Raw genomic sequence first — 26,999 nt, forward strand, 5'->3', positions numbered from 1 at the left:
ATGAGATGGCACTTACTGCTTTTAAAGCATCTGATGTTTGTGTGTGTGAATAGGTTCAGATTTTTATTGGTTTAATTTATGAGCCATCTTAGAAGTCTGTTAAAACAGCATAATAACAATATGATTATTTTTCTTCCTTTCCTTCCATTTCTGATTTTTCAAGGATCTACGGTGGCAGATATCAAAATAAAACATAACCAATACATAAGAGCAATAGCCTTTAATGCCCCCTAATATTCATTGCCATACCCTCATTATTTATTTTCCACACTGTATAATAATGTAACATAATAATAATGCATTACCAGCTTACAAAATATCTCCAGTACAAAGTTTTGCATAATAATTTCACTTGCCAAACTAATAATAATAATTTCACTTGCCAATAATTTCACTTGCATAATAATTTCACTTGCCAAACATTTCTGCTTCATTTTTAAAAAATCAGGTATGAGAGTAATACTCTATATTTTGACAATACTGGGATTATCATCTAATACATGGATATAACTGGGCTAACAAGACTATTTTTTTACATAGAATGGGCAAACTACCCAACACTGCACCCCTTCCCCCCCAAAAATATTTATGGGATGATTATTGTACCAGAGAGTTTTCCCTCCCAAATTGCTAGAGCGTCCTGGAAAACCATAGAGTTTTCCTGGAAGCTCCTAGAGTGGCTGGCGTGCAACGTCACCGGCATGATGACATCACTGCGAGTGATGTCATCGTGCCAGTGACGTTGGGTAAGGATCCCCGTGCTGGCCCAATGTGGGCCAGCGGGTTGGGAATTTCCAGGGTGGGGAAAACCCCGCCCAGCCTGGGAACTTGGCAGCCCTAAGAGAAACTCACACTGGTCTTGTATGATGTGACACTAAATTAAAGCTCAGAATATGGACCCAGGAGATGGAAGCAAGAATCAGAGAAAGGATGTGCCCTGATAGGATTTTTTACAAATTATATAACTGAATTATAACTGAAATGCTAATAGTTGTACATTTGGAAACCTTGGATTCCCTTTTTTATTATTCAAACAAGCACATTTAGGCAATTGTCCCAAATCTTTTATTTGATACGGATCATAGGAAACTAAAACACGTGGTTAGGCAGAAGCAACTTGAGTTTCTAAATTATAATACTAGAACCAATGTAGCCAAACTGCTACAGTTAAAGACGGATTTTTAAAAAATAATTGCAAGAAAGAAAAAAAGAAGATATGATTTGTGGTTGGGAGATTTTGCATAAGGCTTCAAATGAGTATAATCTACAAATTTTCAGAAAAAATATAATAGAATCAACAAGATTTGATGGTCTGAAAAATCTTATGTTAAATTCCTTTATTTTCATGGGATCACTGTTTTTTAACCTTATTTTTGGTCTAATCCAAGAAACGAGATGCCAGAAGTCCCAGAATGACCACTGATATCCATTAGAGAAATGGCAAATTTAATCACAAGGTTACAACAGGGGAAGGCTTCAGGTCCAGACCTTTGTTCTGCAGAGTTGCTTAACACTAACCCCACTTGGTGGGCCAGAATTCTTGCTCTGATCTTTTCACAAATAATATGGGTATAATGTCTAAAATCTGGGAAAAGGCTATAATCAGGCCTTGAATTCAGCAGGAGCTCACAGGAGCACAGCTCCTGAACCTTTCTGACACCCCCCCTCCTCCCCACCTACCGTGTCCATTCAATAGTAGGTGCAGCTGCATAACAATCCCTGGATTAGGAGAGCAGGCAGCCAGCCAGCCAGCCACCAGGGGTTTTACCACACCCCCAGCAGCCCTCATTAACCCCTGGAGAAGCCCATGCCACCCTTCCTCCACTTCTTATGTGATTTTGGGCAGTGGGTGGCTTGCTGGCCTTTTGACTGGGGTGAGGCAGCCAAGGAGAGCCCCAGGTGAGCGAGGTCTGCTTGGGATGGCTGGATCTCGAGGCAGCCCAAGCAAGCCTCGCTCATCCAGGACTCTCCTTTCTTGCGTCAGGTTGCTTTTGGCTGGTGGGGGGGGGGGGCAGCATATGCTAATGAGTTCCACCATATATTTTTCTACAAAACAATCCCTGGCTATAACAGTTCTAATTTATAAACAAGGAAATAGTTTAGACACACAAAATTACCATTCAATCAGACTGTTGTCTATATGTCATTTGTATGCCACTTTTTATATGATAAACTAGTCATTTGGCTCCATTCAAATGATTTTTTTTTTGCCTGGAACAAGCTGGGTTTTAAAAAAAATTAATCAGTCATTCAGCACTATTTAATTCTTGGCATTCTTGTTGACAAATATGCCTGGGGAAACAGAGGAATTCTGGGCACAGTTTTTATTGATCTCAAGCAGGTATTTCCATTTCAAGAGAAGAGTATGGATTAAGCTAGAAACTTCTTCAATTCATAAACACTTGTGGCTAATTAAGCAACTCTTAAATCTTCTGCCCAGATAGGTACTGGTATTGAGGGACAATTAACTGATGAAATCGCATTGCATAAGGAGGTGAGGCAGGATTGTTTATTGGCCTCACTCTTATTTAATATCTATCTAAATGATTTGGCCCCTCATCTGTCCAATTACATAACCCATGTACCAACACTGGCAGAACAAAAATTGTCACTTTTACTGTATGCAGACAATACTTTTATTATCATGCACTCTGCTTGGTTTACATAAACTGTTAAAAGTGTACTATCAAAAGAATACTATGTAAAAGAACTACTACGCAAAAATAAAGAATTATGGTGTTTGCTAAATCTTATATCCCTCCAATTAATTGGATTATAAATAGGCAAATAATTTAACAGCTGAAGCAATTTAGGTATCTGAGGGCCATCTTTCAAGTGGCAGATTCTGGGTTTGATTCCCCACCCCTCCGCATGAAGCCTGCTTGGTGACCTTGGCTAGTCACAGTCCTCTCAGAACTCTCTCAGCCTTACCTATCTCACAAGATGCCTGTGGTGAGAGGAATGGAATGCTATTGTAAGTCACTTTAAGTCACCTGAAGGTCGAGCAAAGCAGGGTATAAAAACCTACTCTTCTTCTTCATCTGATTAGTGCAATGGAAAAGTCTAGACTCACCAGTAATGTAGTTACTCAATTCTTCTTCACCAAGGTGGCAATTACAGTTAGTGCTATTCAGCTCTTCAGTGCTGACGTAGTATCCCAATTGTATTGAATTGGGGCTTTTTTTTAAGAGGTGGTGAACGTATCATTTGATCAACCTCTGTTATGGTTTATCCACAACATTTGTTGCATACCAAGCTGTTTCAGCTATTGTTCTTAGAACTGAATTGGCCCAGAATTCATTGGAAGCTCATGTGTGGATTTTGGCATTTACATTAAAGCAAAAAATCTCCTGTGCAAAGGAATGGATTCAAACCTGGAATGCCCCAGGCCTAGTCCATACATAATACTGGCTCTCTCTTGCTAACCAACTAGAGGTTATTGTGAGAACAAAGGGTGAAAAAAAATGCATAAGCACCCTGAGCTCAGCAATACTGTTCCCCACATACCAAGACAGGTCACTGGCTTCCTGTGCTTTAATAACATATTATTGTAATCTGGGTGCCTATCTGCTCTTAAGCAGAAGCTTAATGGGCAACAAGGGAGGAAGGACTGAAAACTGACGTTGTTCTCAGCTAGATTTCTAGCATAAACTCTGTTGTTGGATAGAAACTGAGCATGAATGAGAAAGATCGTTTAAATATATCCAGGGTGCCATCTTGTGGTTTCAGACTTACTTCATGATAGAATATCAGAAAATAGCAAAAAAAAAACCACTCAATTTTTAAAAATTATATTTACATTAAGATTTGCATTTTCAGTCGCTTTTAAAAAAAATTAAAACATGGTATGGTTCCTTTGCTAGATTACAATTAAATTTTCAAAACCATCTTTAACCTCTTAAAACATGTGTGGTGCCTGTATAATCATAGGTAGGTTTCACTAGCCCTGTGCACATTACAGGGAATGCTCATACAAGCTGTGTGTATACGTATACATTAGTTTATAAGAAATGAAACAAATGAAACCAGCGAACAAAAGTTGGATATACGTGTAGTTTCAACCACATTCATCTGTATGTCTTGAATGTAACCTGAGAATTATTCAGTGTACAAAAAAGAAAAATTAAGCACACATTGTAACTCCATTGTTATGAGTGTTCATTGTGAATGGGGTTTATATAGTTATTAGTATCAGGAAAGTTACATTTTTATTGCTAACCTTACAAGTCTTCCAACAATATATAGTAGAGATTACAGTGGTCATTTTGACAAGTTTCTCATCAACAAAATGTTCAGGTTGTAAGTGTGCACAGTGACTGAGGCAACTAGATACAGTAAAATAGAGGTCCTGAATCTCTAACAACTGCATCAAAAAGAGAACTCCAGTGCTTGATCATGCTAGTGTTTTATTTTTTCAAGAAACCCCATACCAACTGAAATATCCTCACCTGGAAAACTTTAAAATTAGGGCACTGTTATTTCCAGACGCTCAAGACAAACAACCTCCTATAGTAAAAACACTGTTTGGTTTATGAAAATATGATGTTTTACATTAACAATGAGAAGCACAGGTTATGACTACAAGTGTATTGATGAGAGATCCAAGTACGAGAAAATGTAGAACTGCTATGGTGGATAACTACCATACAGCAGGCATAGTGATAGTTGGAAAATTGCACTTAGAGACTGCAGCCCCACACAATTACAATGCAATCCTAAGTAAGCCCCACTGAATATACCAAGTAGGATTCTGAGCAGACCTATTTGTATGCTCTCATACTAATTATGTTATATCCCCTGTTTGGGAGCAGAAGACCTCTAGGCTAAGCAGTCCAAATTGTAGATCAATAGCACACTGAGCAATACCATGGGCTTGAATTAGTTATTTAAGACTATATTGGTTGTAAAATGCAGTTTAAGTAGAATATTGAAATGTCTTAAGACATGCTGAGGCCCTAAACTATGTTGAGTTTAAGAGGAAGCCAAAGCATTATCTCCCCCTCCCCCCAAAAAATGGTAATTTAATATTTTAAGTAATATTTTTGTATTTAGAGGTCTTTCATAATCTTAGTCCCTAAACTGCAGTTTACTAACTTATGCAAAAATCCAAACTCAGCAAAATATAAACCTTAGTTTTAGACAGTGCTTTAAATCAATGATAAAGTCCCTCTTCTTCAGAAAGGATTAGCATATTTATTCTTAAAAATCTGTTTGCTTGCTGTCCTCTTTGGGTGCAAGAGAGCCACATATTAACAAGCAGCTTACAAGGAGTAACTTTTGAAAAGTCTATTCTTTGGGAGCTGATTTGTAATGTTGCAACGTGCGAGCAGATGGATCAGTGGCTTTGATCCACCTTGGCATCCAATAGTGAGGGAGCCAACTGGAACGTCCTGGGTAGTGTTTCTCAAAGATTTGGCGGTAGTAATATCCTTCTTTTGTTTTAGGGGGATTGAATGGAAACTTCTCTGCTGCCTTCTCCAGCAAATAGTCCTCAACCTGCATGGATAAAAAGGAAACAAATTTTAAGCTAAAAAACTACACTGCAAATTGCATTGTGTTCCATGAGCGGAGGGGGCGGAGCCTCATCCAATAGAAGGAAAAGAAGTTTGGCTCAGTAGCTCTGCTGTGCAATTGAGAGAGCCTGGCAAGGCAAGTTCTCCCTCCCCTCCTTCCTCCCCAAGGGAGGAGCCTCAGCCAATGGAGAAAAAAAGGCTTTGCTCTGTAGTTCCTGTGCAATTGAGCAAGCCTGGCAAAGCAAGCTGTGATGCAGGAGGAGGCAGGAGAAAGGGAGAAGAAAGCAGACTTGCTTGCAGGCCTGATAGGAACCCTCCAGGACCTGATCCGGCCCCTGGGCCACTCATCTAAATTCTCTTTGCCAATAAAGTTTTAAAAGGTTTGATTCTAGTTGTGTTTTTAAGGAAGGTAAACAACCCTATTATTATAAGATCGATGGAACTATCTCCTTGATGCGCAGTATTTAATCCAGTGTTTTCTTTTGCAGGAGTGGGGAAATGTGCCAGAACTCATGAGTAAGGCTACACTGATTTCCATAATTTCCTCCTCGGGACTTGGGACACCCCTCCAAAGGCACCAGTACTCAATACTGGTGACTACCACCACAAACTGTTTCTCAGATGTCTTTTTGGTTGCTGTAGCCTTCATTCCCAACACCATTATTTTTCTAAAGTCATCTTACAACTGCAGCAGAGGGCCTGCTGATATGAAGGGAAATAACTTATAAATATTTAAAATGAAATAAAATAACCAAATTTTAGAACCTTGAAGAATAACAGCCAGTTCCCCTTGTACTATGGCAGGTTTTTGGAGACCAGTTTTTGCAAACACAGGAGCTGTCAGCGTACATGGGAAACCTGTGCTGGTGCAAATAATATAAGCCATTAACGTGATACTGACTCATTTAAGAAAGGGGTTATTCTGGATCCAACATTACTACTGGAAAAGTTAATACAGTGGCAAAAAAACCCCACAACAACAACCTCTTTCTTCCAACTTAGTTTAACCCAGAACATGACCCCCCTACCTTGACTCAGGCAATCTGGCTGCCTGGATCCATGCCATGGGGAAATTGAGACTAAACTACTGTAATGCACTCTGCATAAGTCTCCCCTTAAAGACACCTCACAGACTCCAGCTGGTCCAGAATGCCACATCTTGGTTATTATCAGTAGCTAAGTGGAGGATGTGTATCACTCCCATTCTGCAATTGCTCCATTAGTAGCCATTGTTACCAGGTTTGATTCAAAGTACCAGTTATCCTATACAAAGCCCTTCATGGCCTTGGTCCCCCAAATATTTGTGGGGCCACCTCCTCTTCATGCTCTACTGAGACAACTCATGAGAAAGGGCAGGGTATAAATTAAATAAATAAATAACTCAGGGCCTCTTCAGGTACCACCCTGCAAATGGGCAAGATTAACAACTGCCTGAGCATGTGCATTCTCTGTTGTGTCCCACCCCCACCCGGCAATCTTGTGGAATGGCCTGCCTGATGAGGTCAGAAGGCTCCCACACTCCTGACATTCCACAATCTACATAAAACTGAATTATTCATAATGGCTTTCACAAAGGCAATAGGGCAAATTGGTCCCGGAAGATGCTTTAATAAACAAAAAAGGACTGTGGACTATCCAGGGGTGACCAACGGTAGCTCTCCAGATGTTTTTTTACCTACAACTCCCATCAGCCCCAGCCAGCATGGCCAACGGCTGGGGCTGATGGGAGTTGTGGGCAAAAAAACATCTGGAGAGCTACTGTTGGCCACCCCTGGCTACTATTGTGTACAGTATGTACTACTTCTTGCTGGATATATTATCCTACCATGCAATTTCTGCATTGCAAGTCATGTTAATATTTATCCTTTGTTTCAGACTTCTGCAATCTTAATCCTGTTCTATTGTTTATTGGATGTTCCATCTAGTTGACTGCACTTCTTTGTACTGTGCAATCTGTACTGACTACAAATAATGTAAATAAAAAACAAAACAATACATATTCTGTAATTCATTATTTACATTACGGAGCTCTGCACCTGGCAGAGGTGTCCTCTGCTATGATCTCAAGATTACCACTACACACACACTGGCTTGGATCCTGCCTAAAAGTTCTATGGATGCAAGTTTTACCATCCATGGAAGCACAATTTCCCTGCCTTCCCCCTCCTACTGCAACCCAAAATGCCACTCCTGTGGGCCACAGGACCCCAGGAATAGCTTTGGTGGGAGGAAAAGTCTGAGGTCTGTCACAGGAGGAGAAACCTGGCAAACCATCCCCCTCACATGCAGAAATGTTATATGCAGAACTCAACCTATTACAAACAATTCCTGCGTCTTCAATTTTATACATAAACATAATGTACAAAACAGTTCCATGAATAAACTGTGAATTCTATATAATTCTGGCAAAACTTAAAAGTTCATCATGAGGTTTACACTCTCAAAACAATTAGAGAATATATTCAAATCAGCATTGTACCTGAAGGTCAATATAATCTTGGAGTATTGAGAACCAGGATTTCTTGACAGACGTTAATCCATCACTGAAGGCTTCTTTGGGTCTCCAGAGGATTTCTTTGGGCAGTAAGTTGGTATCTTGAAAGGCCTCTCTCAAGAGATGCTTTTCAATTCCATTCTGTTAGAAGACAGATGCAGAAATACCACCACAGTTGGCCACTAAAGTCTGACATTTTAAAAATTATTTTAAAAACAATCCTTTCCAAAGCACCTCAGCTAGATAACACTATATCCAACAGCAAAATGTTATTAAACATGCCCCATTAAGTTCAAAGTTAACTGTATGATTTGTTTTAATATTGGAGTAAGGTTCAAATCTCAGCTTGCCCTGAGATACAAGGTATGACTTTGGGCCAGTCCTCCTTTTTCCACCTTAACCTATCTGGCAAAACTGGTACAAGGACAAAATAGAAGAGGGACACAGCCATGGCTGCATCATGACCAAAATTCCAGGATACAGAAGGTTTTCCATCTGTGGTTCCACATTCTCCCTCTGCAGCCCAAAACGCCACCTGAAATGCTCCTGTGGAGTCAGAAGTCTGCTGCAGGAAGGGAGAAATCAGGGGTGGAAAGCCCTCACATGCAAAAATCAAATCCCCTTGTAGGAAGGACAGGATATACATACCACTACAATAACATCTAAACATATGCCTCATCAATCATGCCCTCTGAGGGCAACTGCATCCATCATGGATGAGTCTACTGATAATAACAGCCTTGGTTTCCTACACTGTTGACCCCTGAATAAGGGACCCACATGGTACAGTACTGAAGTCCAAGCTCTGCTCACGACCTGAGTTCGATCCTGGTGGAAACTGGGTTCAGGTAGCCTGCTCAAGGTTGACTCAGCCTTCCATCCTTCCAAGGTTGGTAAAATGAGTACCCAACTTACTGGGGGTAAAATGTTGATGGGTGGGAAAGGCAATGGCAAACCACCCCATAACAAAAAGTCTGCGAAGAAAACGTCATGATGTGACATCGCCCCATGGGTCGGTAACGACTTGGTGCTTGCACAGGGGACTACCTTTACCTTTTTAACCCCTGAATAGTTTGGGCCCAGAATTCTTTGAGGATCACCTTATCCTCTGTGTACATCTAACTGCCTATTAAGACCACCCTAAGAAGCCATGCCTCATATGCCCACATCCAACTCCCTGTTGTTGTTCAGTTGCACAGTTGAGTCCGACTTCCTACTTCCCAGTTAATTTTTAGGCTCCAAAACTGCTGTGGTCATTATTATTATTAGTTATGGTGATCTGCTGCTCAACTTATTTATTTTAATTTACACTGTGGTTTTCCTAACCTTCGTTAGCTGCCATTTAGTTTGATAATCAAAAAAACAGGGCAATAATATTTCAGTAACAATAATACAAGGAGAGTTTACCTTTGGTATTCTGAGCTCTGCGGGCAAAGACAGGTAATAAGAAGTAAACCGGTGATCCAAAAATGGAACTCTCAGTTCAAGACTGAAAACAGAAACAGAATGAGGAAAGGGTAACAGACTGCTGGCTCTCTGGTTGACAAATTCTACAACTGTTAATATATTGCTCCAATTCTAATGGGCTGTTTTTGCTTATATATAATTTATACAGTTTATTATCAAGGTGTATAATTACAAATAATCCTATTACTGGATAACTTGAGGAACCGATAAATCTTTGCTCATCTTTCACAAAAAACCTCATTTCACTTGATGTTTAAACAAGACCATGATGGGTCTCTGTAATTTGTAAGATTAAAAAGACACTGAAGACAAATTAGTTTTACTAAAAGACGACACTGATCTGGTGACTGGACTTTTTCATAGCAATTGCAGCCCACTCCAGTCTTGCCACATGTAAAGGTGTCTTATGCCAAGCTGTACCCCAAACTGGATGGCCCAGCCCAGTTCTGTCTCATCAGATCTCAGAAGCTCAGCGTTGGTTAATACACGTAAGGTAAACCAGCAAGGAAGTCCTGGGTTGTGACACAGAAAATGGCAAGCCATCTCTGAATGTCTCTTGCCTTGAAAACTTCACAGGGTCACTATAAGTCTACTGTGATTTGACAGCACTTTGCACATACACATGCCAAGCCACTGATCCCAGCAGCTATTCTCCAGGATCTCAGGCAAAGACAGTGTTTCCTACACCTTCTATCTAAAATCTTTCAGCTGCAGACTCTGGGACTGAACCTTGTGATACAAAACATGTACCACTGAGCCACTGTCCTTCTCAACATCAGTGTTGTATCCATAAGCCTACAGAGGAGACTTACCCATGGGCAGCAGTTGTTCTATCAGCACGAAGAACATCAAAAAGGTAGAGCTCTTTGAGAAGCCTCTCGCTTTCCTCTACAGCATCTTCAGGTTTGGGTGCCTGCCACAAACACATGTACAACAATGACATATACGTGAGCATGCATACCAAGCATCACAGAGAGACAACAAAAGTCCTTCACACTGATCCAAAGGGCAGTTAGTCCACTGCAGGAGCAACATCACTGCTGCTCCACCCCCTCCCCCCAACACAGATGCAACAATGCAAGGACACATTTGATTCCCATGCCAGCTTCTCCCACACTCAATAATGTGCAGCCGCAGACAGCAGCTACCCAAAAGGGAGAATTTTATTCCTATAATACAAGAGTTTCCCCAAGTTCCACAGTCACTGACACTTTGCACCTTTGATATTTAAATCAGTGCTAAATAAATCTAACAGGGAAGATAATAGAAAATGTTATTGCTTATAAAGTTTAGTCCCTAGAGCCCTTGGTGGAAATATATTTGAGGTCCTCTTAAAAGTCTGAATTCAGCAAGAACAGGAATATACTCTCATGATTCACATGCAAACATTCTCGTAAACTGGAGTGTGACACCTTCAGTGTAGGTTTTTCTTGTTAAATTCAAAGAAATAAAAGGACCAATGTCTTCCCATATGGAAGTGCTCTTTTCCCAAGGAGCTCGTGTTATGACATGCTCATACACAAGCAACAACCATCACTATCCTGACAACCAAGTGCATTTACCTTATGAAAGTAGATATAGCCCTGAGTCAGCTCATCTGACCCTTCTCCTGAAAAAATGACCACACTGTCTGTGTTCTTTCGAATGTACTTGGAGACCAGGTACATACCTACAGAGATGACATAATTTTCAAAGTTAGTTTGTGCTCAGAGCAGAGGAAGCCTTAAGCTTACAAGAAAGACAAGATTCTTTCACAGCTTCTTATTGTAGTATACATTTCTTTAGATGGAGTCATTCCACAAAGAATATGAGAAATATAAAATGGTGGCTTGGATACCACAAGAGAACCAGGTCCAAGACATGTCCTTCTTGGGCAATGAGGGCAAGTCTTTGATTCCTGTTGGCACTATCACCCACCATCTGAAGGGCTGTCCTAATACTCAGGATGCAGTTTCCAGTAGGCACAAGGGGGAAGAGAGAAAAATTATGCTTTTAGTTCATTCATCACAAGCCAAAGGATCTAACCTAATAACCCATAGATCTAATAAGTCCTATCTAGCATGAGCAAGCTATTCTAAAAAAAACCCCATAAGTAGCCTATTATTTTGAGCTGAAGGATTAATGCTTTGTGCACAAGTCCATGTTCAGATTAAGCTGGGTGGAATGCAGAGTAGAGAAATTGGAATGCAAGTCTTGTAACATTTCCCCACACACACCCCAAACATGAGTTAAATAGTTTGGAAGTGGATTCTGGAGTCTGTGTTAAAGCAAATTTACAAACTGATCATCCTCATCAACTCTTGGAAATCACTTACAAAAAAAAATTCATATTGTAAAAGTGCAATTATCAACTTCTCTATTTTATCATATTTTATGCTTTATCTACTACTTTTTATTGATTTAAGATTTGTATTTAATTCTATTACATTTTATTGTAAGCCGCTTCCACCATAAACAAACGGAGAAGTAACTGAATAAATGCTTAAATAAATAAATGGGTGACACAACTGCTGCTGGACTGGGGGGGGGGAAGGGCAGATGAAGAGCAGCAGGTAAAGATCTTGTACATTCCATGCCCCTTTGCTCATCCCACATGAACACACATGATGCTGCCTTATCAAGCCATCAAAGTCAATACTGTCTGCTCAGACTGGCAGCAGCTCTCCAGGGCCTAAGGTGGAGGTCTTCCACATTACCTACTACCTGATCCTTGAACTGGAGATTCAGGGGACTGAACATGGAACCTTCTGCATACTGTTGAAGATGCTCTACCACTGATCCATGGCCCCTCCAGGTGTCATTAATTCACTATCACTTTAAGGTATTTTTCTTTTTAAAAAATCTTACCTACGGAAGCTCGTACAGTTGTGATGTCATATGTTTCCAAGCAAATTATAACATCTTCCAGTGCCTGAATCCCTTCTTCAGAATTAAAACTGACCTCATGGTGTTCACTGCCAATGTAAGCCGCTACCTGTCCACAACATTTTATATATTAAACATGCAAAGAAACTGGTATTGAATTCCAGAACTGAAGCAACAGCTGAATTAGACTTTAAACTCATTATTTAGTAAGGCATTATATACTCTGACCTAAAAGTAATTACAAATATAACTCTGCTCCAAGGAAAGTGGTATCCTGCGACTACAAAATAAATAAATAAATAAAAACACTGCTGTTTTCTTCTACTAGGCATAGGGCAGGGAAATAAATATGCAAAGGTACTTAACTTCCACTCCTAATTTATTTGAAATGCTTATCAGCATTCACCTTCAACTTCTCATATTTCATGAATCGCTGACCATGCATGACAAACTCTGCCTTTTCAGTCTAATGTCTAGAACTTTGTCTTTCTTGTCCTTTATAATAATAAACCATAGTGGTATTAGCCAAATGGAGCTTTCTTTTGGCCCATCATGTGTCAGACAACACCTCTGAATTCCCACTGGTTGACTTCCCTGTCCCTTGCCTACTGCAGGCCTGGGAGCACTGAACAAACTGCCGAAACAGTCTTACCTCAAAGACAGATGCATCTCCAATGCTTCTCTGTGTCCTTTCCATCAACCAGCCGCAGAAAGGGCTGCCACTCTACTGCAGCCTCATGAAGCATTTCTTCAGAGGTCATGGCAGCTGCCTCTTTCCTGTCACTCCCTCCCTCCGCCTCACTCCAGGACAGATGAGGACTGGGCTATTGGGGAAGCTGCTAGACAGAGGCTGTTGCTAGGCAGTAAACAGAAAGCCCTCTGCTGAATATAATGCGCCATAGAGTCCACCCTCCAAAGTGGTTATTTTCTCCAGGGGGAGAGAGATCTGTTGTCTGGAGTTCAGTTGTGATCCCAGTTGCGATCTTCAGGCTCCACCTGGAGGTTGGCTACCCTGGGGCTGGCTGCGCCCTCTGGGTGACTAGATGCCACCTGACTGGCATGACTTAACTAGGCCTGGCTGCTTGCTTCTGTTCAGCAGCAGCCCCCTCTGACAGCCAGTGTGACTTAGCAGTTGCCAACTCCAGGCTACAAACTCCTGGAGATTTGAGGAGTGGAGCCTGGAGAGGGTAGGGTTTGAGGAGGGGTGGAACCTCAGGCAGGTACAATACCATAGACAATACCCTCTAAAACAGCCATTTCCTCCTGGAGAACCACTACTGTAACATCAGGTGAGGACTGGAAATCACCTCATCTTGAGGTGTGTGGGGGTGAATGCCTTCACTTGGGTGGGTGGGAACACAGCAAGGGTCGGGGCACTTGCCCAAAGCCTCTTTCTAGAGCTCATATTTTTCTCCACAACAGGGCTTATTTCTAGTGCAAACGTAAAAGACAAAGTTCTTGATGATGCCTTTTCACCTGCAGCTGCAACCAACACAGAACCCTACTAGTTGGATAAATATTTGTTCTTGAAAACACCACTATACCTTTCTAGCAGCCAGAAGGTCAGGACTATCTTCCATTCCAATAGCAAAGGTCTGTAAAGGGTAGGAAAAGTCTCCTTCTTTCATCAGTTTAAGAAGCATTGCAGCAACCAAGCTAGAATCCAAGCCACCTATTAAAAATAAATTAGTTTGTGTGTCAGCCTTGTAGGTGTTGTGCAGAATACAACACAGGCTTTATGTTTTAATTGAACACGCTCTTGCCAACGTGTTTGCGTACATCACAATCTGAAACATCAGAAAAAAAACCTTCCTGAATATAGAAATGGGTATTTTTAATTTTATTTGGTTAATTTTGGTTTTTTTGTGACAATGTCATTTGCCTAGTGTCACCTTGAAACACCATCTAATTCATTGTTTCCTATGTGGTCTTCATACAGTTCACATTCTTCTATCATGTCTGCTCACCAAAATAAAGACACCACTGACACACAATTATCTCTTGGCTATAATTTGACATCCTACAGTCATCTTCCATCATTTCCATGACTTTTTAAACATTTTTCTTTATTTAATCTAAATCAACCTAGGTCACCTTCCATCATTTTCCCCACTTTTGTAACATCCTTATTTATAGCCCACTTTTCTCTTCAGTGACGAGCCAGAACAACTTATATCCACATCTCCATTTATCCATAAGTATCAGCCTAGGCTGAGACAGTGGGTGGATGCAACCATCCACCAAAAAGCCTTCCTCTACCCTAGGAAACCTTCTCTAACTTAAGTGGTTCCTCATCAGATAGAAGAGCCACTTGAGATAGAGGAAGCCTCCTTAAGCTGAAGGAAGGCTTTAACTGTGCTCAGTGAATTGGTCAAGTGCACCCAATAGCTCGCCCAAGGTCACCCACTGAACTTATATGTCTGACCTGGGGAAGAATGGTCCCCCAGAACCTAGTCTGACACTATGTTACACTATTCCATCCACAGCATTTTTCTAGCAAAGAAACAACATGCACATTTCAAGCCGATCACATACACAAGAACTTTACCTTAGATTTGACCGCTGTAAAAAGTGCTGCACAATTATAGTGAACTATTTGCTCTACCAAAGTTAGAAAGCTGACGGCTGGAGCTTGTGACTCACTTAGTGGAAGGAATTTATAGAATTCCACTTTTAATTGTTGTGTATTCAAATTCTTTTCAATGTTTCCTTTAAGTTGTTAGTAAATAAAATTTGTCACGAAACAAATACAATAAGAGACATCACAAACGTCCTGAAGTCATTACTATAATCAGACATTTTTACCTGACAAGAGACAACCAATCCTTCTGTGAGTCATCAATCGTTTCCTAACAGAATTTTCAAACAGAAGACGAATGTTGCTTTTCACTGTTTCAATATCAAAACCTATCAAACAAGTGGGGAGGGATTTATAAAAAACAGATAAAACAAGAGCGCACAATTCTTTATCAACAATAATGATATCAGCCAAAGTTAATCGAGATGTAATCTATTAACTATCATGTTGACATCCACAATGTATCAGATACATCTGCCACACAATCAGGGAGGCTTCCACAGCAGGGCGATTTTCCATCATAGCCCAGTTGCTGATGCAATTCTGCATTAAATTGCCCTTGCAACATAAATTCCAGACAGCAAAGGGCAATGAGTTTTCTCTCCACTGCTAGCCGTGGTTTCCTTTTCACACATGATGTGCACTGAAACCCCACTCCCATTGAATTATCATGTGACCTTCAGGACTCTCTTTTTGATTTTATTTATTTTGAGGAGCATAGGTAATGCAGTGCTGCATGGAAATAACACGATATCTTCTGTAAAAACTAAAAAAACAAACAACTACATATTTGCAGAGGGTTGCCAGACCCCAGGGACACCAGGGTTTCCTCACTTGCCAGCCCCCCAGGGTTGCCAGGTCCCAGCAAGGGTTTCCCCATTTTGGGGAGCTTTGATTTGCTGCCAACCAGAGAAAACCACCCTCTGAAACAGGGACATCACATAACAATTTTCTGGGTTTTGGGCAAATTCTATGGTTTAAAGGCAAAAAGACAAAGTTTTGCACCACAGCATTGTGTGCAATGTCGCCAATGCAATGACATCACTTCTGGATTATGTCATAGTATCGGGGACACCATGCCCACCAACAGAACACCTTCCAAATCTCACCACGATGACAGAGAGGGGACTTGGCAACCCTACCTCCAACAATCAGTACACACACACACCGGCCCTAAAAGACAGGCTGAGCTGTGGACAATTTTCTTGGGGGTTTTTTAAGCCACAAGCATGAATAACACTAGATAGAAATAACACAAGACCTTTACAATATTTTAAAAATCATCCTTGGATGATACCCTCCCCTGTCAATTTTTATTTAACAATATTTTTATTTCACAATTTTTATTAAAATAAAACATATACAATAAAAATCACCGGAGAAAACTAAATGTCTAAACATCTAGCAACAGATCTAAGAATTTGCTTCCAGTTCTGTTGCACTTTAATCATTAAATACATTTAATGATTTAATCATTAAATACATTTCTTTAAGTTTCTCTATCAGTTCCAGAATTTAGCAAATACAATCCAATTAGATTTAGCAGAATAACTTGAAACTTTCTTAGAATGACAGAGAAGTAGTTAAGAAGCAATATTTTTGCCTTAACAAGTATCTAAACAAATATCCAATTCCAGCTGATGAATTATTGATTTCCAGAATAAATTCATGCTTGAACACTTCCACATGTGGATAAAACCAGCATTTACCCCTCTCCTCTGTCTAAAAGGCAGCTGATTGATTCCCCTTTGTTATGCTAATTTCTTAAGAGGACTGGCCCCTTTCAGTCATCCATGCATGATTATAACTGATTATTACTTCTATGATTACTGTCACTGTTTCTCCTTCAGACACAAAACACTGCTTGTATCCAGGGCACCTTGTCCAGCAAACATCAGGTTTTTCGCAAGTTTAAAATAAAGCAGATTTTTTGTGCAGATGGAACAGGCTCTTAACAGTCTGTGCACAAATGACAGATGAAATGAAAAAGGGAGGGCAGGCACACCAATCAGTTGTTTCAGTCTAGAGGCTGAAACACGGAAAATCCCTAGTGTGGAAGAAGTCCGGGTTAAAGAAGCAAAGTTCAAAATTTCCTATTCAGGCAGAGTGAATTCCTGTCATGAGGGAGAATAGCGTTGTACCTGCTGGCCCTAGCCAGATGTGTATTTGGTATAATTTGTCAGCAAAATAGTAGAAGCATGCACACTTAGGTTCAGTACAGAAACATGTGACACTACCCCATGTGCTGATCACAAGGACAAATCGTGACACTACCCCATGTGCTGATCACAAGGACAAATCCCATGCAGGCAGGGGAAAGGTGGGGCCACCAAGTGATATCTCATTCTAAAATGTTACAAAACCAATTCCATGTTTGCAGTTACCTGAGGACAGGTTTTGTAGTGAATCATAATCAGCATGTAGAGGCTTATCTTTAGGGCCGTGAAATTTTACCAGTTCCACCGATCCAACTTTGCCATTTGCCTTTAGATCCAACACTTCATAGTGTCCTGGAAGGAAAGGCTCTACTTTCGGAGCAAAAGACATTGAATGCTTCAAGTTGACAAGCCCTATACAAGAATAGTTTTAAAAAAAAAGATAGTGACAAAACAAAAAATAGTTTTTAACCAGGTTGTGATAAAACACCCTCCATAACAATATTTAAAACTATCTACACCATACATAGCAAGCATACACAGTCTTCCCATTCCCATAATACTTCCCATTTCCACAAGTGATCTTGCCTGCTCAGTGAAAACATGCATGATAGATTGTGGGGAGGAGAAACATGGTTCCATCATGCTTTGTGGAGTATATTTCACATTGGAATCAAGCTATATGTTTATTTCTACCAGCAGCCAGATAGGTTTTTAAAAAAACACCTACCCAACAATAAGTCCCTAAAAATTACCACAGTAATTGATTACATGAGTTTGATTTCTTTGCTTTAGCTTTCCACTGAAAGCAAGTTGTCAGCAGACAATGGGAGCTTTTCTAAAACTGAACTGAGAACTATATAATGCTCCTGAATAAAACTCAATTTAATCAAACACCAATATGCCTACAATTACTTTCATAGAGACAGAATTCTACAGAAAACAAGCTACTTCACAAATTAAACAAACAAACCAACTATTAGACCCATGTATCTATTTACTGGATCAAAGTTGCAAAGGCAGATAACATTTTTACCACATTAAGACAAATCCAAGACTGAGGTTACCTTTTGCCTCAGAGCAGACACCAAGGAATCCATCGTCAGTAAGAACCCTAAACAGCGGTCTGACTCCATACGTATCTCTTCCCAGAAAGACCTTCCTGTTTGCTGTGTCCAGCAGAATGAATGCAAACACACCATCGAGCACTGAGGCTGTCTGTTCTATTCCTCCTCTGTTGTAAAGGTGAAGGATAACCTCTCCATCTACCAAGGTCTGGTAATCAAATCCAAATTGTTTTTGCAACTAAGGAAAATATATATTTTTAAAGAAACCAGTTAGTATTCAAACACTGGCCTTGAAAACAATAAAGCAACTGAAAGACAGCTAGTCAATGCCAGCCTTTCAGCATATGATCTTACCTTATGACAAATCATTAAATGAAAGAAAAGGCTGTTACCTCAGGATAACTGAGCATGTAAATAAATAGTGCCTGAAGTCCTTTTGCCTTTGTTTACAAGTTTTACAAGAGTGCTGAAATCATACAGACAAAACGCTTTGAATATATCTGGAAGAGTACACTTGAATGTTAACAGTATGATTCAATTCTGTATTACCTCTAATAGCTTTATTTCAAGATGTTGCCTTTTGATTTTATATTAGGGAAATTAGAAAACAGAATCTTCTACAGATGTTTATGGAGATCTTTCTCTTTGAACCCTTTGTGAGCCAAGCCAATACAAAAGAAAGGATTTTTATTTGTGAAATAACAGAAATTAAGTATATACACACACAGCTTCAGAGAGCATGCACACAAGATATTGGAATAAAAGGAAGTGAAGAGTGCTATGTTACCGATCTCAGGAAGCAGACAAGCCTGAGGTTTGGGAGAAAAAGGTACGTCACAATGACCAGTGCTTACATATACAAAGGCCTGATATGGATCAGGGATGTTCACTTACTGGGCGACCAAGCAAAGCACACTGGGCATGTGACAGACCAGGTATATTTATACCCAAAAATGTTTCCTAAGGGTCTGATAACATGGGTGAGCTAATGTGACAATAGAGTGATCAAAGGGTGATGGGATTTGAGTGGTTGGACAAAACAGGAGCCTGGCATTTCCCAAGTGTCTAAACAAAAGGCGGGATGTTTCCTAATAGGTGTAACAATGGGACTACGTCACTACTTCTGCCTCAATCTGGCTTCCAGATTGCATACCAACCTTTTCCTGCATCTGCCTTCTCTGGTGGATCCTCTACTATAGATAGATTCTAATGGAACTATTTGCTCTTTTTGTGGTTAACTCTATTAAATTATATCTATTGTTGTAAATGCTCTTTATCTCTAGCTATGGACATAGCTCTTTTGCATGCATTTTAAACTACTAGCTATATGTAAACTTATTGACTCCAACATCAATCTTGCACTGTATTTTATGTTGTGCTTTTTGTATAATTTCTGATGTTATTTTTGAAATTTAATGAAACTTTTTTAAAAAGAAGAATGGGGATAGATGTTTATTTAGTAAAACTGGAAAGTTAATGTTTTCCTGGATAGCTTGGAATGAAAGGAAGGAAATGCAGATGTATGACAGACAACTGGAAGAGTCATGTTCAGGAATGAGGTGATTAACTGGAAGGAAGACCATATTAGGAGAGGGATAGAGACATGAATCATATTACCAGACATAATCCATTAATGCCAGAGGAGATGGGCTAGATGTGTAATCCTTTATCTGCATTGCAGGCAGACAATAAGCAGCATTTTATCCATAGATTTCTGAAGCTTGGGGGCATAGACAGTGCTTGCCCAGCTGCTATTCCATAGAGAAGAGGGAAAAGAGAGGGGGGCTGTATGGAGGATCTGGCAACAATGTCAGCCCTATCAATGAGCCTATATCACTCTGTGTCAGGCGCATAGGTGTCTCCTGGTCTCCTTGCATATCCCCTCTTGCCACATCTGGCCTTCTGGGGAGCAGTGCTTTTAGGAAGGTCAGAGGTTGTTCCAGAGTTTGGAGGTGTCTCGACTCAAGGGAAAGACCACCCTGTTGGAGGGCTGTTGCCATAGTTACATCTGTGAACCACAACTGAAAGATGATTGTGGATCTTTCCCATCTCCCCCAATAGCCCTCTGCAAACCCTTGTAAACAAAAAGCCACAGAGATGGGGAGCTGTAGTGAGAAAGAATCTAATGAAATTGCCTTTTGTTGTCCTCCTTTTCCTCATGGATTCTCCTGCACCAGCAAAAGGGCCACTGGTGAAAAGAGGGAACAATTTTGACCAATTCCCTCTCCTCAGTGCAGCCCTCCTCCAAAGGTAGGCATGTTGTCCAAAAGTGTCCCACAGTCTCCAGTATCAGTTTTTCAAAGGCTGCAGAAAGCTGCGGTGGGGTGGGGGCAAGGGCCATGCCAACCACTCCATTTGCTGTTCCCAGGATCCAATCCAATATTTTTACTGATAAAATATTCAGCCAAATAATTTCCTACTGCGACTGAACACATCTTCCAGAAGCTGTCATACATTTCCTCTTGTAAAATTCTGGCTCCGAGAATGAAAGGTAAAATTCCACTAGCTTCTATCAAAGAGTGCAGAAGCAACATGGAACATGTATGTGGAAGCAACCCATGTTGTATAGTTCTAGTTTTGAATGTTCTGCACCAAGCTGGGAATCTGACTAGGCTGTGATCTAGCTATGTTAATAACTAGGACTGCTTTCCTCTCTGCACATGGGTCTACCTGGTCTGCTTTTTATTCACTTTTTTTTTCTGCTCCCAACTTGACAACAGATAAACAAAGCCAATTTCCTTGACTGTTTTACTAGCCCTCCTCAGAGATGGCTCAAGAACACGAGTGATGCTTTTGGAGATTTTATTTACATCCATGTTCAGCATTATTTTAAATAAATTCCTAAGTCATCCTGTTGCCCCAAATCCCTAGAGTGTTTAAAGGCAGCGATATCACAGATCACTTCAGCAGGACAAAAGAGGCACAAAAAAATTCATATGGGATGCCATAAGAGGCACCTGGATAGACATAGCTTATATCAGTTTTCACCTGTTTGAAGTTGTAGATTTCTCCATTGTAACACAGCCATAAATAGGGAAACTTCTTCACCCGTAGAGGTTGCATTCCATACAGCTGGTCAACAATCGCCAGACGGTGGAAACCAAAACAGCAGTTGGTGAATCCATTGACATTTTCAAAGCGAAAAGCGTCTGGGCCTCTGTGGCCTATTTTCATAGCACTTAGACACTGAACTGAGAGGCACTCATCACTTCCAAACAGGGCCCAGATGCCACACATGGTGATTTCTACTTAATGCTGTAGAGAAATACATCAAAGGAAATGAACAGTTTTGTTAGGGTTGGGACAGGTTTTGTTTTTAGCAGGAACACACAGGAATGCAGTTTCTGTTGGCTTAGTGTCAGGGGTGTGGCCTAATATGCAAATGAGTTCCTGCTGGGCTTTTTCTACAAATAAAGCCCTGGGTTTCAGAACTGTTTCAACCCAAAAAATTGCAGATCAATTTGATCAAACCAGCTTTTCCACTGGTGAAAAGGGAGTAAGAAGTCCCCTTTGATCACCAAAAATGCTGGAGATACCTGCATAGGTAAAAGTTACATAGAACTTGGGCTAAGTCCAGGAGGGGAACTGAATGAGACAGAGCAAAAAACCTGGCTAGATCCAACTCAGTGGGCCAGGTCTCAGGGATCTGTCCTCTGGTGGCAATCCTATAGAAGCATAAGAAGATATACTACAGAAGGAAACAGTTTTCTGATGAATCTCATAACTTTTAAACTGTACTTTGCAATCTTAAATATTGCAGTTTGTTAAAAGCTGTTAAGGGCAATGCAGCACACTCTGGCTCAGTGCTGACCTTATTTGATTTCTGTGCACTGGCATAAAGCAGTAGCCAGAGTTGTTTACCCAAACTGCCCATCAACAAAGGACAAATTGATCCTTTCAGTCCAACAGCTGTCAATACTTACTAATTTACACACACACTATTATACACGTGTAGTATAGAGCCATGAAGTCCTGGGAAAACACTGGAAAGATCTGGGGAAATTTTTCCAAGGACTTAAAAAATAAATAAATCAGCTTTTCCAAAAGAATAATTGGAAATTTGGGGAGCTGTGAAAAAAGCACCTCTATAAAAGATTTTCTCTTTTGGAATGAGTGGAATGTTTTTCAAAATTAGGTTTTACTCACTCAAATGTGCACAATGACGGTATTTTGGACACTACTATATTGGATGATGATAATTCCTATGCATACAATACACTTTCAAACATATGTTTGTTGTTTAAATTTGAGTAATTTAAGTTTAACATGAAAGTCAAGAATGCTAATAATCTTTCTGTTACTATTTCTGTGCAAATAATGTAATCTCTTTTGTTTACTACAGGTTTTTTTTGTTTTCAAATTGTATTTTTCCCTGTTTCTCAAATGGAGAAAAGGAAGATATGTATGCTACAGCATCACCTCCTGTTGAAGTTCTCTGCAGGCCTCTCTCATATGTATTAGGTCAGGGTGTTAAACTTGTGGCCCAGGGGCCAAATCAGGCCCCCAGAGGGCTCCTGTCAGGCCCATCAGCAACTGGCTGTTATCTGCTTCCTTCTCCCTCTCTCTTGCTTCCTTCTGCATAACAGCTTGCTTTGCAAGGCTTGCTCAACCACATAGGAGCTACAGAGCAAAACCTCTCTTTTTTCCTTGGGGAAGAAGGCAGAGCTTGTTTTTCCAGGCTCTCTCTATCACACAGCAGAGCTACTGAGCCAAGCCCCTCTTCCTTCTATTGGCTGAGGCTCCTTCCCTCTGTCCGCTGGGAAAGGAAAGAAAGAATCACAGCTTTCTTTGCCCAGTTCCCTGGATCCCATGAGAGACATACAAAGAAAGCACCTTTAAGAACAAGTGCTAATGTTTTAAGCATGTTTTAAGTTTTTAAAAATATATGTTTAATTGTGTTTATCTGGGTCCTTTATAAAGTTTGTATCTCTGCTATCTAATCTTAAATAGGTATACACATGGCCTAGCCCAACATGGCCCGTCCCAACAAGGTCTCATTTAGGTCAGATCCGGCCCTCATAATAAATGTTCGACACCCCTGTATACCCAAAGAGTAGATACACCCAAACAGTACAATTTTATATAGTAATTTGTAAATTTATGACTATTATGCTGTTAAAGCAATAAAATCAGATTAACTTTGATAAGGAACTAATGTACATATTTCAGTTTTCCTCCAAGTGTCCATTCTTTTTCAGAAAAAAAATCCTCCCTGCAGTTTCAAAATTTGTTAATTTAGTATCTCTATATAAGAATAATAAAAACTTTGCAAACTACAAAACAATTTTTCCCTTTCACACAGTAATACAACTATTTTAGACAGAGAGAGAGACTCATTTTTTTTAAAAAAAATTCCTGGTAGGGCTCATTACACATTATATTCAGTGGTCTTGGTGGGGCTGCCATATTTCCAGGTGGAGCTTCAAGCAATGAATAGGAAATAAAGCATTGCTACAATCAAAAGAAACCTCTACAGTCCTGTCACAAAACTTATCCATGAATGGCTAGTGCCAAAAACATACACTCTAAAGAACAGATATTTTAAAGTTCCATTAGAGGCCTGCAAGTGTTGAGAACTTGGCTTGTAACTAGTATTGCTGACATGAAAGGAACTGTTAACAACACAGGCTCAGGAATTGCTTGTTAAAACTTGATTATCCAGTTGAGGTGGGTAGCGGTGTTGGTCTGAAGCAACAGAATAAAGTAAGAGTCCACTAGCACCAACAAAGTTTTATTCAAGGTATAAGTTTTCATATGTTACATGCACAAAAGCTTATACCTTGAATAAAAATCTGTTGGTCTTAAAGGTGCTACTGGGCTCTTACTTAAATGTTTCAACATTTAGAGAAAAACTAATGGCCTGACTATTTATTTATTTGCTGAGCGGCAAAGGTGATGGGGGAGGGGAAATGTTGGGGCATATCTTAAGTTCAAAGGTGAGAAGAGAGCAAAGTGGATTGCAAGATGTAGTAGAAGATGTGCCACGTTATATGTTGGCACAACCTTGTTCCGTTTTCCCACTTACAAGAGAAACGTTCAGAACTTACACACTTCTGTAAACTCTCCCCCCACTGCGAATCTGAGCGCCTACATGCGAGCATCCCAGGTGGGATCCACACATCAACGGATATGGAGTTTTCCTAATAAATAAGTTAACGCCTGGGATATTCCTGGAAAACCCAGAAGGTGATCTAAGGATCCCGCCCCTTTTTTTCCCTTCTATGTATTTATTTATTTATTCCTCCCTAAGGGAAATCCGGTACCTAAATGCCTTTAAAAGAAGTACGACCAGAAAATGAATAGGTTCAACTTTCGCCCCTAGAGCGGTGGGGCAGCTGCTGTGCAGCTGTTAACAGAGGCCAGTTCTGCACCGAAGGGGGCAGCAATCCCAGGCGTGATTCTCCCACCCCGCCGCATCTCCGTGCCTCGAAGCTCTCTCTGCACGGTCACCCCCGCTCTGCTGAGGCTCCCCCCCTAGAAAATGCTACCTGTGCAGTCCAGAAGGGGTCACAGACCGGCGCCTCTTCCCGCCGAACCTCGTGCTGCCTGCCCAGAGACTAAACACAAAAAGAAAACGGAAACCGGCAGCCGCCGCTAGACACGCCTTCTCTCCGACCTCGTGCAACGCCGAGCCGGATTTCATCATGCAGCTCTCCGCCCCCGCCTTCGGTCGGTTTCCTGGCCGAGGTGGACTGATGCCATAGGACTGCTGTGCCTAGTGCGGTGCCACCCAGGTTTACGCTGCCCTGCCTGCCTCTGCTTTCCGTTTCTCCTCGTAGACCAGCCCGATCCCGCCGGCGTTTCTTTGGGACTATCAATGCCGCTGTACTTAGTCGTAGGAAATAGCATAGAGCGGGACCTCAAGATTCCCTCCAGTCCGCTTAGCTACTAGGCTTTGCTGAATGGCCGGGCTGCAAGGGTTTGTTTTGCCAGGAGTCACCTCGAGTGTCTGTAATGCCTCCTACTGGGTTTTGCGGTACTATTAATCGTTTAATGCCGGTTCCCTGGTGTTCCGGCCTTCACCTCCTGTTCCTTTTGCAGGATCCCCACCGGTGGGGCGGGCTAGGGCTGCCAGTACCACATTGGGAAACTCCTGGAGATTTAGGGAAGGAGCCTGGTGAGGACAGGGACCTTAGTAGGGCACAATGCCATGCAGTCCACCTTCCAAAGCATCAATTTTCTTTAGGGAAACCGATTTTTGTAGCCTGCAGGTGAGCTCTAATTCTGGAGGATCCGCGGGTCCTGCCTGGAGGCTGGCTAGAAAGAGGTTGTGGAACCAGAAAGAACATTCGGATAGCCACTGAAATAGAATATGAAAACTAACATGGGGAGCAGGATTAAACACCCCTACTAGTCTGTGATACTGGTTTGCCAACCTCCAGGAGGGGGCTGGAGACCTCCTGGAATTGCAGTTGATCTCCAGAACTGGGTGCTTTGGAAGGTGGCCTTTATGGCGTTCTACCCAGCTGAGGTCCCTCAAATCTCCAGGAATTCCAACCCAGAGTTGTCAACCCCAGCTCCAGGAGGCACAGAATGGGACAGCTTTGAAGATATAATAAAAATTTTAAGTATAGGGAAGTGGAGAAATTGGCTGTTTTAACCCTCTGCAAATGTGTATAATCCCAACAAGAAAGATGTGGGGCTGCAGGTTGGGGGGATTCCAAATAACTGATTCTTCCCCAGAGATGGCAGCATGGGTGCCAGTCATTCCAACTCCATGTCAAGACCTGGTCCCTTGACTGCCCCAATCATTTAGTGATCCCAGATTCTTCCTAAACCTGGTTTACCGCAAGGATTTGGGAGAGACTGTGGGTGGAAGCCTTGTGGGTGGAAATAGGGATGCCACCTGCCTGACAGCCCCCTGGAGGATTTCAGGAGAAAAGACAAGCATATGGGCACAACATCACTTCCAGCAAAAAAAAAAAGAGAGAGAAAGGAAGTAGCATCCAGACATCAGAGTTATAATAGTGTGTGTGTATGTGGGTGTGTTTTTTGCTAATCCTAATGTGTTACTGTAACATCAAAACAGTACTTTGCGGGTTTTGCCCAAAGTGATGTTGCACACCAGTGCACCCACCCCATTTGCCTTTGACATGCTCATGGGCAATGGAGGGGATGCCTGGAAAGTGCCCCAGCAGGAGACCAGGGATCCCAGATGTCTGGATCTTCCTAGTTCCACCCCCATCTTTGCCATTTATTCTGCCCCATTCCCCATAGCAGCCATTGTTGCCACACCACTAAGGTTTTTGTTATTGTTTTAAAACATTCAATAACTGAGAATGGCTCAGAGCTATATACTCTGCATCCATGACAAACAACTCACAGTCACTGACCGATCCTTCTTGAGTATATCAAAGCGAGTGCAGGTGATCACATCTTTTGGTATCCTTTTCAGTAGTAATTGTGATTTTGGCTTTTTGCTTGTGCTCAACTTTTTGCTAATAAAAGAAATACTAGAGAGCCAGATTAGTGTAGTGGTTAAGACCAATGAACTCTACTCTGGAGAACCGGGATTCCCCATTTCTCCACATGCAGCAAGCTGGGTGGCCTTGGGTCAGTCACAATCTTCTCAGAGCTGTCTCAGTCCCACTTACCTCACGGTGTCTGTTGTAGAGAGAGGAAGGGAAGGCAATTGTAAGCCACTCTGAGACTCCAAGTGAAGAGCAGGGTATAATCCAACTCTTCTTCTAATTTCCTAGTGTTTATGGTTTTTTACTTCTCTATCATTCTGCTACCCAGTCACCAGATCTGGAGAGATCCTCTGAGAGTTTCTTACAGCGTGCCTTGGATTTCACCATTCTAAATAATTTCCTGTTATCTGCCAATAAAGCCCTGCCCCAAGATAAATAGCTGAATTAA

At 41.2% G+C, this 26,999-nt stretch overlaps 1 protein-coding gene across 1 annotated transcript; it reads right to left on the bottom strand.

Moving 5' to 3' along the window:
- Nucleotides 1-3,778: 3,778 nt before the first annotated feature.
- ASNS (asparagine synthetase (glutamine-hydrolyzing)) lies at nucleotides 3,779-24,779 on the bottom strand. Its single transcript, XM_060248556.1, has 12 exons — nucleotides 24,629-24,779; nucleotides 21,129-21,395; nucleotides 18,141-18,378; nucleotides 17,302-17,487; nucleotides 15,145-15,246; nucleotides 13,884-14,011; nucleotides 12,322-12,448; nucleotides 11,037-11,143; nucleotides 10,287-10,387; nucleotides 9,415-9,496; nucleotides 7,993-8,148; nucleotides 3,779-5,496 (listed from the first exon to the last, which is right to left on the bottom strand). Exons 2-12 carry the CDS (start codon nucleotides 21,375-21,377, stop codon nucleotides 5,287-5,289), a joined length of 1,686 nt encoding a protein of 561 aa, XP_060104539.1. The 5' UTR covers nucleotides 21,378-21,395; nucleotides 24,629-24,779; the 3' UTR covers nucleotides 3,779-5,286.
- Nucleotides 24,780-26,999: the final 2,220 nt, after the last annotated feature.

Source organism: Heteronotia binoei, chromosome 10 (assembly GCF_032191835.1).
Source record: "Heteronotia binoei isolate CCM8104 ecotype False Entrance Well chromosome 10, APGP_CSIRO_Hbin_v1, whole genome shotgun sequence".
Taxonomy (NCBI): Eukaryota; Metazoa; Chordata; class Lepidosauria; order Squamata; family Gekkonidae; genus Heteronotia; species Heteronotia binoei.